The sequence below is a fragment of the Sarcophilus harrisii genome, chromosome X (genome assembly GCF_902635505.1).
Source record: "Sarcophilus harrisii chromosome X, mSarHar1.11, whole genome shotgun sequence".
Lineage (NCBI taxonomy): Eukaryota > Metazoa > Chordata > Mammalia > Dasyuromorphia > Dasyuridae > Sarcophilus > Sarcophilus harrisii.
The window spans coordinates 72,222,143-72,242,169 of record NC_045432.1 but is presented as its reverse complement, the minus strand read 5'-3'; the positions used below and the strand labels follow the sequence as shown (position 1 = coordinate 72,242,169).

At 47.9% G+C, this 20,027-nt stretch overlaps 1 protein-coding gene across 1 annotated transcript in view; it reads right to left on the bottom strand.

The window, feature by feature from the left end:
• SRPX2 (sushi repeat containing protein X-linked 2) overlaps window positions 1–19,806 on the bottom strand; it is a 36,792-nt gene extending 16,986 nt beyond the window's left edge. Inside the window, exons 1-4 of the mRNA XM_023507273.2 lie at window positions 19,608–19,806; window positions 17,500–17,691; window positions 6,335–6,415; window positions 263–454 (exon numbers count right to left, since the gene is read on the bottom strand). Of these exons, the coding sequence (XP_023363041.1) occupies window positions 263–454; window positions 6,335–6,415; window positions 17,500–17,581 (355 nt within the window). The 5' untranslated portion in view covers window positions 17,582–17,691; window positions 19,608–19,806. The remainder of the gene's footprint in view (window positions 1–262; window positions 455–6,334; window positions 6,416–17,499; window positions 17,692–19,607) is intronic.
• Window positions 19,807–20,027: the final 221 nt, after the last annotated feature.

Below are 20,027 nucleotides of genomic sequence, written 5' to 3'. Positions count from 1 at the left end.
AGACTCCCATGCTCTCTGGTCTGCAAGCCAGGCTGCCTTTCCATAGGCTTCTGGCCCTGGGACTGCCACTTAGGGAGCCCTGGCAGTATCTGGTGCGAGAGCAAAGGGGTGGGCTGGTTTGCTTGGGGCTTCTAGGGCATCCATAGTCAGGTTCAGTGTCTCCCAGCCTGCATCTCTTTCACACTCAGGGTGAGGCGGGGGACTGGGCACACACACACACACACACACACACACACACACACACACACACACATTCACTTACGTCTGCAGTAGGCCGTTCCAGACCAGCGCCGGCTTGGCAGGCAGTGCACGGACCTCCGGCCGATAAGTCTATAGCCCCTGTCACAGGACAGCTCACACCGGGTGCCCAAGCTGCTGTGATAGTTGCCCCCTCTTGGGGAGTAGCAAGTGGCTTCTCCATCTTGGATGTTCAAAGTATAACACCACCGGGGCACTAGAGAGACAGAAATCCAGGTGAGGGAGGGCTGGGTTTTTGGGGAGGGTACTTTGGACTCAACTGTCTCAATCCCACCTGGTAACCACATGTGCGTGGATTGCATTTTATTTTATTGGTTGAGTTCCAAATTCTTTCCCTCCCACCTGCCCCTCTCCTATCCATTGAGAAATCAAGAAATGGATACTTATTATGCATATGAAGTCATGCGAAACTTATTTCTGCATCAGCTACGTTCCAGGGGAGAAAAAGCAAGAAAGCTCAAACTAGGAAAAAAATAGGCTTCACTTTCTACTCTGAGGTCGTCAGCTCTCTCTGGAAGCGGATGGCATTTTTCATCATAATTGCTTTGGAGTCATGGTGGCTCATTGTAGAATAAGCTGAGAATAGCTAAGTCATTCATCGTTGGTCATCGTGCGCTATTGCTCTTACGGTGTACGATGCTCTTCTGGTCCTACTCACTTCACTTTGGATCAGTTCATGTAAGTCTCTCTGGTTTTTTTTCCTTGAAAGTATCCTACCCATTATTTCTTAGAGCACAACAGTATTCCGCCACAATCTTATGCCCCGACTCGTTCAGCCGTTCCCCAATCGACGGGCACACCCTCAGTTTCTAATTCTTTGATACCACAGAAGAGAGCTGTTAGGAATATTTTTCCACATATGGGTCTTCTTCCCTTTGATTTCTTTGAGATACGATTCTATTAGCCGTGTTCTCCAAAACAGCTGAATCAATTCACAGTTCCAACAGTGCACGTCTGTCCCAATTTTCCCACATTCCCCTTCAACATTTGTCATTTTCCTTTTCTGTCATGTTAGCTGATCTGATGGCTAGGAGGTGATACCCCAAAGAAAATTTTATTTCCTTAATTACAAATGATTTAAAGCATTTTAAAATATGATTATTGGTAGCTTTGATTTCTTCCTCTGAAAACTCTCTGTTCATATGCTTTGAGCATTTATCAGTTGGAGAAGGGTTCTCATTTTGATATTTGACTCAGTTTCCTATACATTTGAGAAATGAGATTTGATCAGAAACTTGCTAAAAAAAGTTTCCTCAGTTTCCTGCTTATTGTGTAATGAATTTTAGAAATATTACTATCTAAAAGGGTTCAGTTTTTTAAAATTTCTAGTTCTCTGGCCAAACCTGCCTTTCAGAGACTTTTATTTGGTTCTTTCTCTAACAGTTTTGGATAGGCTAGGTTTTTACTCTCAGTAGAATTCTCCCAGATTATCTTACTGTCTTAAAAAATAGATGGCAGGGGAAGAGGGAGAGAACTTTGAGAAAAATTGGAGTGACTTTTAAAGCCGTGCACTAGATAAATCACCCAACCTGACTGCATGGCCAGTGTCTAGAAAGGCTACATAGTGGTTACATATCACTTTGTATGCACTTTGTGGCAATAATCTAATGAAGGCAGAGTGATTTGATTTTTAGAAATGGAAGAGAGACATGGCATCCATATTTTGACCATTTTTCAAACACTGTGCATGGAAACTACAAAAGAAAACATGGATACTGAGCTGGGTTTAGATGGATTTAAGTGGACAGTGCCCTTGCAAACAATGTTTTCTCTTCTTCATCTCCCTCTCATCCCTCCATTCTCTGCTTAACTCCTCTTGCATTCTTTGAAAAGAAAAGAAAGTTCTTGGTCCGAAGGCCCTGGCTCAATAATAGAAACGGAGAGGATTTCGTGAGAGGAAGTGACACTGACAAAGTCATTGCCACCGTCATGGCTGTTGAAGCCCAAGGCCTGTGGGACCTTCCAACTGGACTCGTAATTGAAACCTCCCCCATTAGAGTGGGAGCTCCTTCTTTGGGAGGTGACTTTTGTTTTGGGGATCCCCAGCACTCAGCATGGTGCTCTGCACGTAGTAGGTGCTTAATAAATGCTTCATTTATTCATTCAGGCAAACAAGGATTACATGAATATCAACATCTATTCAGCTCCAGCTGAGGAAACTAAATATTTGATGGGAAACTGAAAATAGCAAAGTACAGAAGAACCGTCTTCTGAGACTGGAGAAAAACAGCATTGTAGGGAGGGAAGCCAGATCTCTGAGAGCGAGGGCCTGCAGAATAATAATTACTGCCATTTCGGTAGCATATTAAGGGGTGCAAAGTGCTTCACTGCAGACATGATTGCATTTGAGCCTCATAATAACCCTGTGAGATATATACTCCAGACCTAATTATCCCCATTTGACAGATGAGGAATTGGAAGCGGGGAGAGATGAGATTACTGGTCCATTATCAGCCAGGTAGTATAGGGGAGGAGGCAAAGGGGACGCCATATTGCCCTAAGGCTAAGCAAGGCCTTCTATGTGATTAGCTGGCCCAGCCTAGCAGGGGAGTAGAAAGAGAAAAGCCAGCTGGCCCTGAGAGATAAGCAGCCCAGTCAGGAATCTTTGATGTTGATCTTCAGCTTGACTGAGCTTTTGACCAAGCATATTAAAAAGTACGGGAGATTGGACTGGATGTACACGGACTGACCCTCGGGGCATGTTCTGGAAATCATTTTTTCCTTTTATTAAATCTCTGCCCATAAAAAGTCAATTCTGAAAATTATATTCAGAATCGGGAGGGAGTGTGGAGCAATGAATAGAGACCTTGATGGAAAATCTGCTTCTGACACTTGCTGTGAGAGCCTGGGTAAGTCATTGTACTTTTTCTGAGTCTAGGACAATTGCAAGTTATAGAAGGTGCTTTGGAGAGATTACCTTTGTCCAGGGTTTCCCGTGTTGCAAAAAAAAAAAAAAAAAAAAAAAAAAAAAAAAAAATCACAGGATCTTTTGCAAATTCAAATATTTCCTATTTTGCTGAATATGAGAGGGTTAGACCATGAATAAGGTTCTGGAACCTCTCTGGGGCACTAAAAGCAGTGGTCCCACAGCTTTGAGCACGACATACTGACCCCATCTAGTGGCAGCATCCTTGTATTGCAAGAACGACTCCAGGTTTGGGGATTAAGAAATTACTAGGTTAAAATCAAGACCTGCTAAAACCAGGGCCTGTTAGGGCCCCGGGAAGGGATGGCCAGAAATCAAATCCCCTGTGACTTTGCAGTCAGACGGTATCGTCGTCAATTCTAATGAATGAAAATCTATTTTAAAATATTCCCCTTGCTCCAGAAGACAGTTTCACAAGCTCACGTGGAAACCCATTTGTTGATTCTAGGCCATAATTAGGGCCAAATATCAAAGGATGCTGGGTTTAAGTCCTGGGGAAGTCCTCCAGTCTCCGAGAGTCCCCGTTTTCCCATCAGCCACATGGGGATAGTAACAATATCATTTTATATAGTACTTGAAAGTTTACAAAGTAGTTTACAATAGTATCTCAATTTATCCTTATAACCCTGGGAGGTAGGGGCTATGATTACCTAATTTTACAAATCAGGAAACTGAGGCAGAAGGTGACTTGCTCAGGGTCCTCTGAACGCTTACAACATCTATGTCACCTTTGTCGTCTTCACTCATTCATAGGTCTGTCTGGATCTTTAGGTTGTACACTTTAGCTCACTTATGTAATGTATTTCCATCGAGGGGCATGCTGGAGCCCACTAGACCTGGCCAGAGCTGGTTGTCACATTTTCAGCATGACCATTTATACTCCTGAAACCAGCAAATGCTATGAGTCAGGACCCGAGTTGTTGTTTTTTCGATTGTCTTGACTTAAGAAAGTGGTAGAAAAACTTCTTTTTCTATCAAGAATAAAGATTAAATTTAAAAGCCTGTCAAGGTGACATGTCCCCCTCCATCCCAAGCAGCCATTGCTGAATATCTACCCGAATAACATCCTTGCATCCTTGCATCTACCCCAATTTGCCCGGGAGAAAGAGGCTAGACATGAGGTCCTCAGGCCTTAAGGAAGAGGTAGGCCTTACACGTTACATCATTAGATTCAGGCTAAGGTGAAGATGTTCTATGGACCACGTAGTCCTGTACAAGGTCAGCTGTTCATTTTGCATGAAAGGTCACTCCAGGGGGCCACTTAGATAGACCTAGGTCATCATTCCTCTGGCAAAGCTCCTTGGACATTGTTTGATGACTCCCATTCCCCAACTATTCGAATTGGTCAAGCCACAAACTCAAGGCCTTCTGGGAATACAGGGAAAGATAAGCCTCGGGCTCTGCTCTTATGGAAATATTGAGAATAAGTGACATGAAGGTGCGGCTTTCCAGTTCAGACCCGCATTGTCACATGCAAACCTCCCAATAGCCCAAGGAAGCAGATGCTGGAGCTGATGCGATTCTCATTGGACAGATGAAGAATTTAGAAGGCTCAGAGATAAAGGGACTTGGCCATGGTTTAAATGGTAAGTAAAAAAAGGTCACCGGTTTACATGGTTACTAATGGTCAGAGACAGGTGCTGGAGTACTAGTTTACCAGTAAGTAAACTTACTAGTTTACATGATTAGTAATGGTCAGAGGTGGGATCAATATCAAGTCGAGGACTAATAGTTTGAGGGAGCCTCCGAAGCCATCTAGGCTAACCTCCTCATTTGATAGAGGGAATGGAAGCCCTGAGAGGAAGTAGCTCACACAGGTGGCAAGCCTAAGATTTGAACCCAGATCTCCTAATTCCAAATCTAGGACTGTGGTTGTCCCACTGCCTTGTGAAACCATTATCATGTGTTGCTTAATAATATAGTTGAGGAGCAACGAGACACAAGAAGAAGCTGGCTGGCAAAAAAAAAAAAGGCAGGGGCTGCTGAATGCCTAGTGAGGGGCCTCGTCACCAAGTGCTGGAGGGGTCCAGAGGGAAGCCAAGGTGTCTTCACACATGATGTGGACCTTGAATCAGAGGATGGGGAGCTAAGTGGAGTGGAAAGGGGTGTGTAGGGCATTCCGAGCACGATGGGAAAGCTAGCCTGGCTCCTGCTGAGTGATGAGAGATAAGCTTGGGAAATTTTGAAGATGTATGACTAAATCAGAAGGGAGGTTGGCGGGGAGACCTGGGCAGCACATCCATCAAGGGAGATGACAATGGAAGCTGTGGGAACTGGAAGAGAGCTTTGGGGGAGAAAGAAGAGGAACTGGTCTATGGTTGAGCACTGCTGCTTGGGGAGTGCTTGGATTCTCAAGTAAGGAACAAGGTGCAAACAAGAAAAGGGGAGTAACCGAGCTAGAAACGCGAGGAAAATCAGGAAATGCTGTGTGCCAGGGACACAGTTCCTGGTACGCTGCTTCATAAATATTGGTTATCATCAGTGGAACAGCTCACATGGATAGAGATAGTCCTCAAAAGTTTGCAAAGCACTGGTAGACATTACCTCATCTGAGTCTCAAGGAGAAGGAGGAAGGCGTCTCCTGCTACCAGGAAGTCAAGGGGAATGATGATAAAGAACAGCCAAGTTGAGTTTGGCTCTAAGGAGGTCACAGAATTTGTTACTGTCTCACTGTTTCTCAGATTCACCCTAATTACTCTTCCCAATACCACCATGGCCACCAGATTATTCACTCTTTTTGCGTTAGTCATACTCAAGAACCTGGAATTGCCTGCTTACCATAGCAAGTCCAAACTCTTCTCCTGGGAGAGAAGCTTTAAGAGAATTTCGGAGTAATTCAGTCTTACCTTCTCCCCAGTGCAGATTTCCCCTCTAAAACCCTCTCAGGTCTGTTATGATCTGACTCCAGTCTTACTCTCCAGCCTTATCTCCCACTAGTCCCCCAGTCTAATCCTTCAACAACAGCTAGGCTGGTCTCCTCCCTCATACTCCTTGCTCAGTTTCCCTTTGGGCCTTTGATTCATTCATTGATGTAGCCAGTATCCAAAATGTTTACATCATGTGTCTGGCCGTTATCTTACTGGGGACCAGGAGGTGTGATCTATGGTCCTTGCCCTCATGGGTCCCAGGCTGGCTGGGAGCTGAAATTACCTCGGTAGTCCAGAGCAGGAACCTGGGGGGGCATCTCAACAGCCACTTCATTGTAGCTTTCATCGGGATAGTAACCCGAGCCTGGAAGGAAGAGAAAAAGCAGCCAGCAGTCAGAACTTCTCCGGCCTGCCCTCCCCACCCCAGCACCTTCCAAATGGTTTCTTTCACATCCTGGAAAGACACCCCACCCTGGTGAGGAGCTGGGCAAACCGGCTATTCCGTGTAGAGAGTTGTAAGACTGCCACCACTGGTACACACATTGCGACCCGCCTCCCTGTGGATAAAGCTGGCCCTGGGGTGGGTTTCTTCCTACAGCTGCAGAAAGTCATGTAAGATCTGCCCCAGCAGAGTGGCAGCTGTAGGCGGTAAGCACAGACATGAGGGCACGTGCAGAGGGAACTGGGCATTGCTACCATTTCCTGGTTGTTGCAAATTAGCACCGATAGCCAGCTGAGTAGCAGGGGTAATAGGGGCAAGGGAGGAGCTCACAAGGCGAGGAAGAGTGGGTAATGGGTTCCTGAACACTGCTGCTGGGTCTCCCAGAGAAAAGAAACCTGTTGTCATCTTGCATACGAAAGGGCCAGAAATAGAGACAAAGAAAATGAGGGAGTCCAGCCGGGTAGCAGACTCTAGAGTCCAGGTAGCCAGCTTTAGGAGTGCTTCTGGTAGAGTGGGGCAAATGGAGGGGAAGGGGTTTCCCTCTTCTCCCTGCACTCCCAGTACACACTAAGCATGTGGCTCTGTCCAAAGGCAGATGAGTCAGCAAGAAAAGCAGCTAGCTGGGAGCTTGGGATTTTGCTTGGGAAATGGCACGCCCTAGAGCCAGGATTTTTGTGGGTCCTGGGGTCTGGGTTCTAGTTAGCCTAGGACATCAACTAAATCTGAAACTAGAGATGATGTTGACTATAGACAAATGGTGAAATAGCGTCCATTCGAGTGAAGATAAATAGACAAGAATTTATTAAGTGCCAGGTATGTGCCAAGTGCTGGCCTAAGGTGTAGGGATACAAAAGGCAAAAAGCCCCCGCCCTCAAGGAGCTCCCAGTCTAGGATGAGATGTAAACATGGATAAATAGGACACATGGAGGAGAAATTGGAGTTAATCTCAGAAGGAAGGCATTAACATTCAGGGAAAGACGTTTTTTGGTAGAAAATGGGATTTTCTTTGAGACTTGAAGAAAGCCAGGGAAGCCAGCTGGTAGAAGTAAGGAGCGAGAGTATTCCCAGCATGAGGCACAATCAGTGAAAGGGCAGTGTTGGGAGATAAAGCAACAGCAAAGGGCTCAGTGTCACTGGATTCTAGAGAACATGGCGGGGTCAAAGATATAAGAAGACTGGAAAGGTCAGAAGGAGCCTAATTATTTTTTTTAAACTTTAAGCTATTTTTTTTATTAAGGCTTTTTATTTTCAAAACATGGATAATTTTTCAACATAGTCTTGCGTTCCAAATTTTCCCCTCCTTCCCCCCACCCCTTCCCTAGATGGCAAGCAATCCAATATATGTTAGACATGTTAAAATATATGTTAAATCCAATATGTGTAAACAGTATTTACACAGTGCTTTTGCTGCACAAGAAAAAGGGATCAAAAAGGAAAGAAAATGAATAAGAAAACAAAAACGCGAACAACAACAAAAAGAGTGAGAATGTTATGTTATGATCCACACTCAGTGCCCACACAGCCCTCTCTCTGGGTGTAGATGGCTGGCTTTATCACAAGAACATTACAACTGGTCTGAATCACCTCATTGTTGGTGCAAGTCATGTCCATCAGAATTGATCGTCATATAGGCTTCTTGTTGCTGTGTACGATGATCTCCTGGTCCTACCCATTTCACTGAGCATCAATTCGTGTAAATCTTTCCAGGCTTCTCTGAAATCATGCTGCTGATTGGTTCTTATAGAACAATAATATTCCATAACATTCATATACCATAACTTATTCAGCCATTCTCCAACTGATGGGCAGCCACTCAGCTTCCAGTTTCTTGCCACTCAAGGCTGCCACAAACATTTTTGCATATGTGGGTCCTTTTCCCAGAAGGAGCCTAATTATGAAGGGATTTAAAAACCACCAGGAGAATTTTATATTTCATCATGGAAGTAACAGGAAACCACTGGAGTTACTGACATGTTCAAACCAGTGCTTTAGGAGGATTTCTTGGACAGTTTAGTAGAGGATGGACTGGAGTGAGAAGAGATCTGAGACAGGGACTTCAGTCTTCAAGCTATTACAACAGTCTAGGTGAGGTGGACCCCAAAGTGGTACTTTGGAATAGAGCAACATCTGCAACAATCAGTATTCCGGTCGAGTACTACTGTATAGACGAGTGACATTCAGCAGAGAATTTGAGCCCAAGATTGGTAGGAACGGTATGAGTACATTCGCAATCCTGCAGCTCTAAAGGTGTGAGTTGCCCCCTCTTCATGTTTGCTTCTTACTGCGTGTTCAGTAAGTGCCTTTGCTTTGAGCTGAATGTATCCTCTGACAGACTATTCCAAGGTAAACATACTAGTAGGGGCTTATATATCATAATAATATACCATAATAATGATAGTTTAAGAGTATATGTATTACCTTGAATTTGGCATAGTTGTCTTCCAGGAGACAATGTGATAGGACCAATATCTCCCAGGGTGCCCCCAAATATATATTAGGCTAGTTTTCCCTAAAAGATCGCAAGGCTGTCCTGGACCATACTAGTCCCTGTGTCTTCCTCTTTTTTGCTTTTGTATTGGTATCAACTTGGCTTCCAAGTCACCAAAGGGTATGAAAAAGCCAACCCACAAGGAGTTTGGATCCCTGCTGACCATAAATAGTTCTAGAAGGAAGTAGAAGTAGCATCAAGTGCGTCTGTATCCTTGTTGAGTATCCTTTCTTTGCTATGGATAAGTAAGTTTTCTTTTGCTAACTTTTCAATGACCTATGGGTACCTCATATGGTCCAATATAAAATCTGAACTAATAAAGGCCTCCTTATAGGGCATGAAATAGTCCAGAGGAGTCCTATGCTAGGAGAATGCTTCTAGGAAAGATGTGGTCTTCCTTGAAAATATATCCACTGTATCCACTGAGGGTCACTTCCCTTTGTTTCTGGTCAGTCCAACGCTGTATATATCCACTATGTCACGCTACCATCTTAGCAGTCAATGGACCCACCCAACATGACTATAAAGTGCGTAAAAGTTGGGAGTCAAACTACCATGACCCTCAAGTACACTACAGCTAGGGGCAGTTAGGTAGTCAGGAAGACCAAAGTTCAAATCTGGCTTCAGCCACTTAGTAGCTGGGTGACTTTGGTCACATCTCAGTTTTCATATCTGGAAAACAGGGATAATAATAATGCCTACCTCCAGAGTTATTGTTATGATCAAATAATGTAATGGACTGAGGCTTGAGTTGATGCACTGAGGTCCCAAGCACATGAGGCTAAATAGTAATTGGACTATACCCTATTAATATACATGCTTGGATAAAGAATGGTCCCCGCCCACTCTCTGTGCAAGTCCTGATGTGTTGTATAGGAAATGACGATTTGGGTGGGTGGAGGCAGAGAGACAGGAAGAGAGGCTGGGAGAGATTGGGCCTGGGTTCTACTCTGGTGGTGCTGGTGGTGTGGCTTCTGGTCTAGCTAGCTTCTTGACTCAGCTGCACACATTGCTATCACCCATTCTCTTCCACCTCTGATCCTTCTTCACTGAGAATAAAGATTGATGATTTTCCCCTAACCTGAATTCCTGACTCCGGCTGATTTTAAAATACGCGGTCATCACAAAATAAGATAATACTTGTAAAGCTGCGCCTGCACATAGTAGGTGCCATATTGTTGAGGTTGGAAAGTAACGCTAAGGTCATGAGTTTGATCCCCGTATGAATCATCAAATGTTGAAGTTGGGAAGGGGATCCTAAAAGTTTGGGGTCACAGACCAGTGTTTCAGGGTGTCTCCAAAGAATTTGCAGGCTTGAACCCATTTCCTAGTCAAGGGGCCGAGTTTATTGTAATTATAACGCCAATTGAGGTAGGCTTAATTCCAAAAGAAATGAGCAAAGCCCTAAGAGAGATGAGATCCCTTTATCCAGCTTTCTCTCCTTGACGTGCTAATTCTAGGGCCCAGAGGGGTGTTCTCCAGAATTTGGGTATCACTGACCCACAGATTATCCAAAAGTTGGCAGTGACCCGAGGAGCGGTCTGTTCACTATTGTCTTAGACGTTTGATCTGTGGGACTGTCTTGAGGCCAGAAGCTATCTGACTGAAGAGTGGTCTGTTCAGAATTAGACAGATGGGGAGTGGGAGTTTCTTGAGGCAGACTCCGAAGCCAGAAGATTTAGGATCTACTGACTTATTGTTAAAACAGAAGCCCCCCTAAAATCAGGGGACTGCAAAATCATGTTATATCATTTTGAATGTTAGCTATTATTGGATTGAAGAGCAGCTAGGTGGTACAGTGGATATAGTCCTGGGTCTGGAGTCAAGGAGTATCATCCCGGGTTCACGTCTAGCCCCCAGTTTCCTCATCTGTCAAATGAGCTGGAGAAGGAAACGCAAATCACTCTGTTATCTTTGCCAAGGAAACCCCCCAATGGGATCGCGAAGAGTTAAATATGACTGAAAACAATCGAACAACAGTGTAGTTGTAGTTGTTACTATCATTGCATAATCCTCTTTATAGAAATCAATGGAGACTTGGATCCTTGGAAGGCTGTTGACTCAATAATTCTTAAGGTTTGATAGTAGCAGAGGCAAGAAGCTGAGATGACTTCAGACTGGGAAGAGCTGGGATGAGGGTCTGGAGACACAGGGCCTGTTTTCAAGCTTCAGCTCTGTGACTTTGGGCTTCATTTATCTCCTCTGTAGTTTAATGGGGATCCCCCATCTCCACGTTGGGCAGTACGTTCCACCTTGGACAGTTCTCACTGCAGGAATTTCTCTCATCTATAGCCCAAATCTGCCCCAGTTTCTCCCCCTTGCTCCTAGACCTGCCTTCAGGGCCAAGCAGAGAAGCCTCAGTCCTTCAGAAAATACAAACTCCTAGGAGACTGGGACGATCTTTTTATCTTCATTCCCTGACAGAGTTCCCGGGAACACAATAAGCACTTAATAAATGCTTGTTTTGAGTAAGCACCTAAGATATGGCAGGCACTGTGCTACAGGATGAAAATTCAAAGGTAAACCAGAGTCCTACCTCCAGAAACTTATGTTCCCTTTCAGGGATATGATATTGTAAACAGGTCCCCATATCTACGGTCATTTGAGGAGAGGAGCACATTGATAACCAGGAGAAGATCAGGATAGGTTTTCTGGAAGAGGTGGTACACAAACTAAATCCTGAAGGAAAGCAAGGATTCTGAGAAGTAAATGTGAGGAAGGAGAGCACACCAGACCTGGAAGACAACTTGGGCAGAGCTAAAGAGGTAGGAAATGGAACAGGAGTTTAGGGGAGAGCGAGGGAGCCAGTATACCAATCAGGGAAACCTTTAGTGAAGGGCGTTAAATGCCAAGCTGAGGAGAAAGTAGGAGCCATTGAAGGTTCTTGAGTAGGAATGACATGATCCAGATTTTTTGGTGCCTGGGGAAGGATGGATGGGAGAAGGGAAAGGCTATGGTCATAGGACAGGAAAGGGAGGACCCAGGGCCTGAACTAGTGCCTGTGAGAGCAGAGAGGAGGGGATGAGCATGAGGGATGCTGAGGAGAGCCAGTGGGGCGAGGAATGGCGTGGGCCAGCCTGGGTGGTACAGTCTGGATTTCAGCCCTGGCTTCAGACACCAGCTGCATGATCCGAGGCTGGTCGTTTCGCCTTTACTTGCTTTTCTCTCTCCATCTGTAAAGTTGGGGGAGTGATAGCAGCCCCCTTCCCGCACCCCCATAGGGTTATAAAACTCAAAGGTGATCCTGTTCGTAAGTGCGAGCTAGGCCAGGGGTGCCACCCGCCGTCCCTCTGGATGGCGCGGGCCACGATGGAAGCCAGCCCAGCAGCTTTCCAGCAGACTAAACAGTAGGTTTCTCCAGACTGCTCAGTTAGCTGCAGGAAATCGGTCTTGAATTAGTGTTAATTGGGAAACAACTTGGTTGTTTCCTGAGCAGAGTTCCAGGAAGCCTGCCTTCCAACCCCAGCTCTCCAGCCCCCACCCCTTCTGGCTTGGGAGCCGGGCAGCTGGCCAAGGAAGGGTCAGAAAAGAATTCCCAGCTTCCCGGAGAGGCCGTCTTTCCAGGCCGAGAGCTGGCCTCCAGGAGCGGATGGAGTCTTCTAGAAGGAGAGCCGCAGGCCTGGGTAAACAAGGCCTGCCTCACTCTGTCTTCCCGCTAGGGGATGGCCCGGGCCCCCCCTTTGCTGCAGGGTGGGGCCCAGGGTCCGGTCCTGAAGCCACTCCAGTTCCCCAAGTCCCAGGCAGGGGGCAAACCAGTTCAGCTTGGAAAGCGGGCGCAAGAATCCAACTGAAAGCCGGCATTGTGAAATCCCGACCTCACTGGGCTTCCTTCATTTCAGAATTTTCCTTGGTCTCTCTGCCTCTAGGTCTCCCCCAGCCCATCGGTTTTCCGCTCCTTCTCCCTCCCCTTTCCCCCTTCTCCCTCACTCTTCCCTTTCTTACAGCCTCGGCTCAGGGCCCAGCCCACACTTGGGTTTGGGGATTGGCCTGTAATGCTCCGAGCTCCTGGCAAACAAAAGGCCAGATGTTGGGGAGGCCCTAAGTCTTGCTTCGGCCATCCCATAGTGAAGGAATTCCCCTCAGGGGGGTAGAGCCCTTGTTCACCCTTTCTTCCCCCATCAAGGTGAGGCTGGACCCCCAGTCCAGGCTTCCCCCTGTGAAGGAGCAATAAAGGGAAGGAAAAGGAAGAAAGAGGGAGGGCTGGCGGCCTTGTGAACGTGGCCCAGCAGGGATGATCCCCAACTTCCTTGTTCTAGGTCCCATTGCTCGGTAACCTGGGATCAAAGACCACTGGGTACTTGACAGCATTCCATAGTTACAGGGGACCTCCCAATAAATGATTACAGGCTTCCCTGGCCTGGGTGGGGGGAGGCAAAGGACAGGAATGGGGTCCAGGCTGTTCTTCCCAGCCCACCCTCCAACAAGCCTAAAGTGGGCTAAGAAAACCTTCTACTTCATGGGGACAGATAAGAATTTGAAAGGAGACTAGGATGAGGCCAGAGATCTGGAAAGGGGGGTTCCCTTTCCAAGGCTGTTCTCTGGCCTGGGATTTGGCCTGAAGATAAGTAGCCTTTCCCTTCCCCCCATCCCTCCCCACCCAGGCAGCAAAGGCGCACGCTACAGAAGAGTGTGGCTACTAAGAACGACTTGTCCAACATCCCCAGGAGCTCCAAGCAGACACTGGGCTTGGGCCGGGAGCTGGACATCTGCAAGAGACCTTGGAGCACCTCGGTTTCCCCTACGTTTATAAAAAAAGAAAGTGGAAACCACCTAGAGAGGGCCATCACTTGTCAAAAGAACCACAGGTAGAGAGTGGACTAGCGTGAGCTGGGATTTGAACCCAGCTCGGGTGCCCCAGTGTCTCTGCCTATAAGGCTCACAAAGCACTGGACCTAGCTAATCTCTGGCATTCTCAGCAGTCCTGGTTCTATAGGCATTATTATTTTCATTCTATAGGGGAGGAAACTGAGCTAGACAGCGATTGACTTGCTCAGGGTCACACAGCCAATGTACATCGGAGTTAGAATTCCAACTCAGGGCTGACCTGACTGGTAGCACAAGTATATCAGACGACAACATGAGGCTGGAGAGGCCAGAGCAGGGGGATAGGGATTAGAATCTAAGGAATAGCCAGCCATTGTGGAGAGTCTACGTGGAGAGCCATTGAGATTCATTGAGAGCCACTGAGGAAAGTCACTGAGGAAAGTCATTGAGGAGAGCCACTGAGGAGAACCATTGAGGAGAGCCATTGAGGAGAGCCATTGAGGAGAGCCATTGAGGAGAGCCATCGTGCTTCCTGCCCCTTCTGCTGAATTTTGTAGGTATGTGCCCAAGGCTTTTTTTTCAGAGTCCTTGATTGAGTCCAGGACTGTGTACTCACCCCTGCATCAGTGCCCACCTAACTCCCCTTCTCCTCTGCCTCCCATTATGGGCCAAGTCCCTAGAGGGGAGGGAGTGAAGTCACCCCATTGAACTAAATTTGATGTTTGAGGGGGGAGAAATGAGTACTTCTCAGGAGGTTGTAGTGAAGGAGGCTCCAGGCCCAAGCAGGATGGGAGGTGGGCCAGCTAGCTGGGTGGAGGGGCAAGCATGGGCTTCTGGGCAGGAGCTTTGTCCCTGGTGATGGGGAGGCTCCTTGCAATGATGTCCCCTGGGGGGATTCAGGGATTGCAGTGTGGGGCAGCCCCCCAGCAGCCTGGAGGAGCACCCAGCTCTTTGGAAAGTTCTAAGCCCGAGGCCTAAAGGGAAAGGGAGAGGACCTGGCTGAGTCTGGGGGTCCTGCTGGGGCTTTCGCCTCCTAATTCTCTGCCTGTGCTCTTTAGGCCAGCAGGTGGACAGCCTGGCGCACTGCAGTGAGATCTCTGTGCGTAGACAAAGGTTGCTGGTTCTGATCCTGGTTTGGTCACAGATCTCCTGGGTGACCTTGGACAAACAACTTCACTTTCACTGGGCCTCAGTTTCCTTTTCTATAAAATGAGAGGATTAGATTGGTTGACTTTAAAGGCACCTCCTGGCCCTAAGTCTGTGACCCCAGAGCTCCTCTGGGTCAGGTCTGAGCGTGGCTAGAAGCTGTGCCTATGTCCTGCCCACCTCCCCCTGGCACCCCTAACCAGGTCCAGGGGGAGCCAGGGGAGGGAGGGGCAGCAGCTTGTGAACCCGTTGGAGCGCTGGATGCAGCTGTCCCAGACAAATAGAGGCTCCTGCCAAAGACCTCCACCAGAGGCTCGGGGTGTGTGGAAAAGTTTAGCCTGTGTGCAGCTGCCTGGGCAGTGGCGGGGCTGCTGGATCCCTCCACAGGGGAGCAGTTGTTGTTGCCTCTTCTCTGGCTTTTCTCTGGCGTTCATCACTCAGGTCTAGCTCCTTCTGCATCCCCCCCCCCGTCTGCTCCCTCCAACCCCAGCCCTCACAAGGGCAGGCATCGAAAGCCACAGAGTACTTTGAGAGTGTGGCCTGTGCTGGCTGGACCCCATCCAAAGCCTCAGTCTGCCCAACTCATTAGTTCTCTCCCCCCAGACCACTCCTTCCTTTCAACCTGTCTCCCTTCTGACAAGCAGCTTCTTCTTCAGCCTCCAAATAAGAAGTTTGGGGAGCCCAGGAAACCAGCCGCCACCATCCCCTTCTTACAGGATTCAGAGGTCATCCCTCACTATAGAGGTGGGGAAACTCCTGAGGAGAAAAAGAAGCTAGCCCCTCCCATCCTACTGTACCCTCTGGAGTGACGTGGTAGAATGGGACAGGAAAAATAAAGAAGTCTTTTAGAGGGATGAGTGGACAAACAGCAATAGGGAAAGAGTGATTCTGGTTTATGGTGGGAGACTCTATCCATCTTGACTCTTTTCACATGGCCACAGTGATACCATTGTTTACATTGGGTAGCATGCCCTTCATTTTGCTCCAAACCCACAGACATTTACTTAAGCACCTTTTGTAGGAGGGAAAGGAAGGCAGACAAAAATAGAAGAGTCCCTGCCCTCAAAACTTTCCAGTCTGTAGTTGGAGGATGTGAGTATAGTGTGAGGAGGCAGGTGCGAACGTTGCTAACGTAGGCCCTTCCTTCTCTGGGAGCGTGAGCCGAGTGCAGAAACAGACTAGAGGTGCTAAGAGGCAGAGATGAGGAGAGACTGTCTTCTCCCCCAGGTCCCCTCTCTCAAGGTAGCCTTCTCACCTTGGTGGATCCCTCTGAGGCTGCGGGTCCCTCCTCTTTTGAGGAAATGGCCAGGACAGTCATGCTTCCTCTACCATCCCCAGCTCTACCTCTTCAGGACCTTCTCTTCCTTCCCACCCTCCACTGTTCAGCTCTGTGTCTGTCTTATCTTCTCTCATCAGAATGTAAGCTCGCAGAGGCCAGAAACTATCTTCCTTTTTGCTTGGATTTATATTCTTATTGCTTAGCACAATGCCTAGCCCGTGCTAATTAAATGCTTGCTCTGTCTATATCTATCTATCTATGTACCCATCCATCTATTCATCTGTCTATCATCTATCTATCCACCCACCTCTATCCATCCATCTATCTAATCTATCCATCTGTTCTATCTATCCATCGATCTCATCTATCCATCTGTTTATATATCTATCCATCTATCTGTTCATCCACCTCTCTATCATCTATCTATCTATCTGCCTATCCAGCTAGCTAATCTGTCCATGAAACTATTCATCTATCTAATCCATCCTTCTGTTCTATCTATCTAATCTCTCCATCTGTTCTATCTATCCATCTATTACATCTGTCTATCTGTCTATCTATCTATCATCCATCTGTCCATGCATCCATTTATCTATCTAGTACATCCATCTCTCCATCTGTTTGTCTATTTATTCATGTATCTAATCCATCCATCCATCCAGCTGTCCATCAATTTATCCATCTATCTATCCCTCCAGCCAGCCAGCCAGCCATCTAACTAATCATCTAATTTCTCTACCTCTGGAGAGCATTTTAGCCTTGGGCACAGTCCAGGCACACGGTACAGGAGATGGAATGCTGAGATCAGAGCAATTTGGGTGGAATAGAGAGAGTTCAGATTAGAAAAGGCCTTTTTGGATTCTAAGCAGGTGGCGAGTTGAGAGACTGGGGAATTCTTAAGTTCCAAGGGTCTTGTAGGGTCATACACCAACCCTCACTCTCTACAAAGAATTGTTTTATTTTCAAAGATGCACGTTCTACCCTTTGCCTTAGTCTTCTGTTTCTCACTGTCAAGAATAGTCCAGGAACATCAGAGGAAGTCCAATGCCCTCGTTTTCCAGATGAGAGGATGGAGGCCAATGACACAAAGTGGCTCTCTCAGGACTATACAGCTAGTACGTGGCAAAAGTCAGATTTTTACCCCGAGTGTCTGGCTTCAAATCTAGCGCTCTCTCAAGTGCACCAAACCTGATGCATCCCTGCATTGTAGTGGCACTCCCCTTTTGGTTCCACCGACTTTCTCTTCTCTTTTTCTGTTCTCTGCCCTCCCTAACAGCACCAGCACCTCAACAAGAATAGCCCCAACAGTAAGCAGCTTCTACAACTCACCTCCATACCAGGTGGGGCTCACGACTTGGGTGAGGAATAGTAGGAGAAAGGGAGCTCCTGTTAGGGCCAGCTGCACGGTCATCCTTGCCTCGGACCCTTGAGACACAGGCTTATCGGCTTGTGACCCAGAGTGCTCGGTTCCCAGGGGTGACAAACTGCCAAGGGCCAGGGGAAGGAGCCTCAGAGGAAACTCTGTGAGGAAAACAAAGAGAGAGAGAGGGAGCCCTTTGTGCTCAGGGATGGTGTTTCACTTCACTTCCTCACTCTCGTCTGCAGTACCAAGGACAACAGAAGAGCGGGACTTAGCACGTGTCTTTTGTCTGCGTGGGTGACAGGTTTTCACCTGGCTGTAGTCATCACCCTTCCTCTCCATAACTCATTGATTTTCAGCACAAACTAGGGAGGGAAGGTGCAGATGTCACTGGGCACGTGCTTGAGATGGATAAACTGAGGCCCAGAGCTTGAAGTCAGAGCCAGAGACAGAAGGGGTCCTTCCCAGTCACAGGCTCTGGCTATGAGATCACTATTACCTAACAGGCATTTTGGGAAGGGACGTTGCTCCGTAGCTTCACCTTCCCCATCCTGGGAATGGCTTCCATCCTGTTCTACTCCAGCTTTGGGGCTTTGTGCCGGCAGGCGAGGCCATGGGGTAAGGCTACCCCTGGAAGAGCTTGGCAAATGTAGGAGCAGTGACTAGATGAGCAGGCCCCAGCTGCTGCTGCTTCCTTCTCCCTGTCTTCCTGCTGCTGGGATGTGCTTTGGGGACCCCAGGAGAAACAAAAAGGAATAGAGAAGTGTGGCCTTGACAGCGCTACCCAAGAGATCCCAGAAACCCTTGCGAGGTGACCAGAAAATCTTCAGGCCCTTTGAACCCCTCTGGGAAAGCCAACAGACCTGGGACTATAGAAACCACAAGGTTAGAGATGGAAGGGACCTCAGGGGCCATCTAGAACCCCTGCTCCATTTTACAGGTGAGAAAACCGAGTCCTAGAGAGCTTAGGCATCTCACCCCAGAGCACACAAGTAGGAAGTGGCAAAGGTGGGAATGGAACATGGTTCCTTTGACTCTGATCCCCTTGCTTCTTCCACTGGGTCCCACGTCTTGGTCTGAAAGCCATCATCTCTCAGAGCTTACTTTGGGAGCTGCTCCCGAAGCCTCTGGTTCTCCGGCCCTGTCTGTCTCTGTGGCTCTGGCTGTCTCCTTCCATTTTATACAGAGAGGGGAAGCAGAGCAGATGGAAAAGGGAGAGAAGAGAAGAAAGGGGGAGAGAAATGGGGAAGATGGAGGAGAAAGGAGAGAACAAGGAGAAGGGAAGGAAAGAAATAGAAAAATAGTAAGAAAGGAGGAGATTGAAGTGGAGAAAGACAGAGTCAGAGACACAGAGACACAGACAGACTCAAGGTAGAGATAAAGAGGCAGAGACACAGAGACAAAGACAGAGAGAGACCAAAAGACAGATCAAAGACAGAGACAGAGACAGAGACAGAAAGACAAACAACCTGATAGAGGCAGAGACAGTCAGGCAGCCAGAGACAGAAACAGAGACAAAGCCAGAGAGAGATAAAGAGAGAGAGCCAGCCAGCCAAATAGAAGCAAAGGCAGAGACAAAGACAAAGAACGCCAGAGAAAAGCCAGAGAGAGATAGAGACAGAGACAGAGAGAGACACAGACACAGACAGAGAGGCAGAAAGACAGAGAAAGAGAGACCAAGACCAAGACAGAGACAGAGAGACAGAGGCAAAGACAGAGATAGACAGCGAGATACAGAGACAAAGGGACAGAGAGAAACAGAGAGACACAGACAGCAAGACAGAGACAGAGATCCCGGGATGGCCCCAAGTTAGACTGGCTTGTGAGGTCAGGCTTTCTGATCCCTTTTCTTTTAAGGCAGTACTTTTGTCTTTCAAGGCTCCCCCCCCAGCTTGCAGATCCAGGCCCCCCTACCTTGTGTGTCCCCTGAGGAGAAGGGGGGGGGGAGTAGGGCACAGGCCCCTTGTCCCAGGAGTCTGAGCCTGTACTCTCCCCGCCCTGCTAACAAAGGCTCAGTCCCGGCTCTTCCCCCCCTGCCTCCAGCCGGGGCGGGGGGCACAGAGAAGACAGCCCTTACCTCTCTGGGATCTTTCTTGTCGCCTCGTCCTGCAGGGGAAACTTTTTGCTTTACTTTTAACATTCCTAAAAGCAGCAGCTCCCGCTCCCGGCCTGAACACTGTCCAGATGTTAGCCTGGCCGCATCTGCCAGAAGTTTCCTTAAAGCTATACTGTCCCCAGAGCTCTGCCTGTTCTCCCCCGCAGAGGAGAACAGAGGTGGAGACAAAGATGTGGAGGCTGAAGGCCAAGGGGAGGAGTGGTGGTCACTGGCCTCCAGCCGGCAGTGATAGTCATGAGTGTGGCTCATGGGGCCCCAGAGCCAAGCTGGGAGGTGTGAGGCTCTTCTGAGTCAGGAACTAAGCATAAGGGCAACGAAAAAAGGGGCCAGAAGGGCCAGCTTCTGCCATTCCCTGAGGAGCGGGCCCAGCCCGGAGTCCCA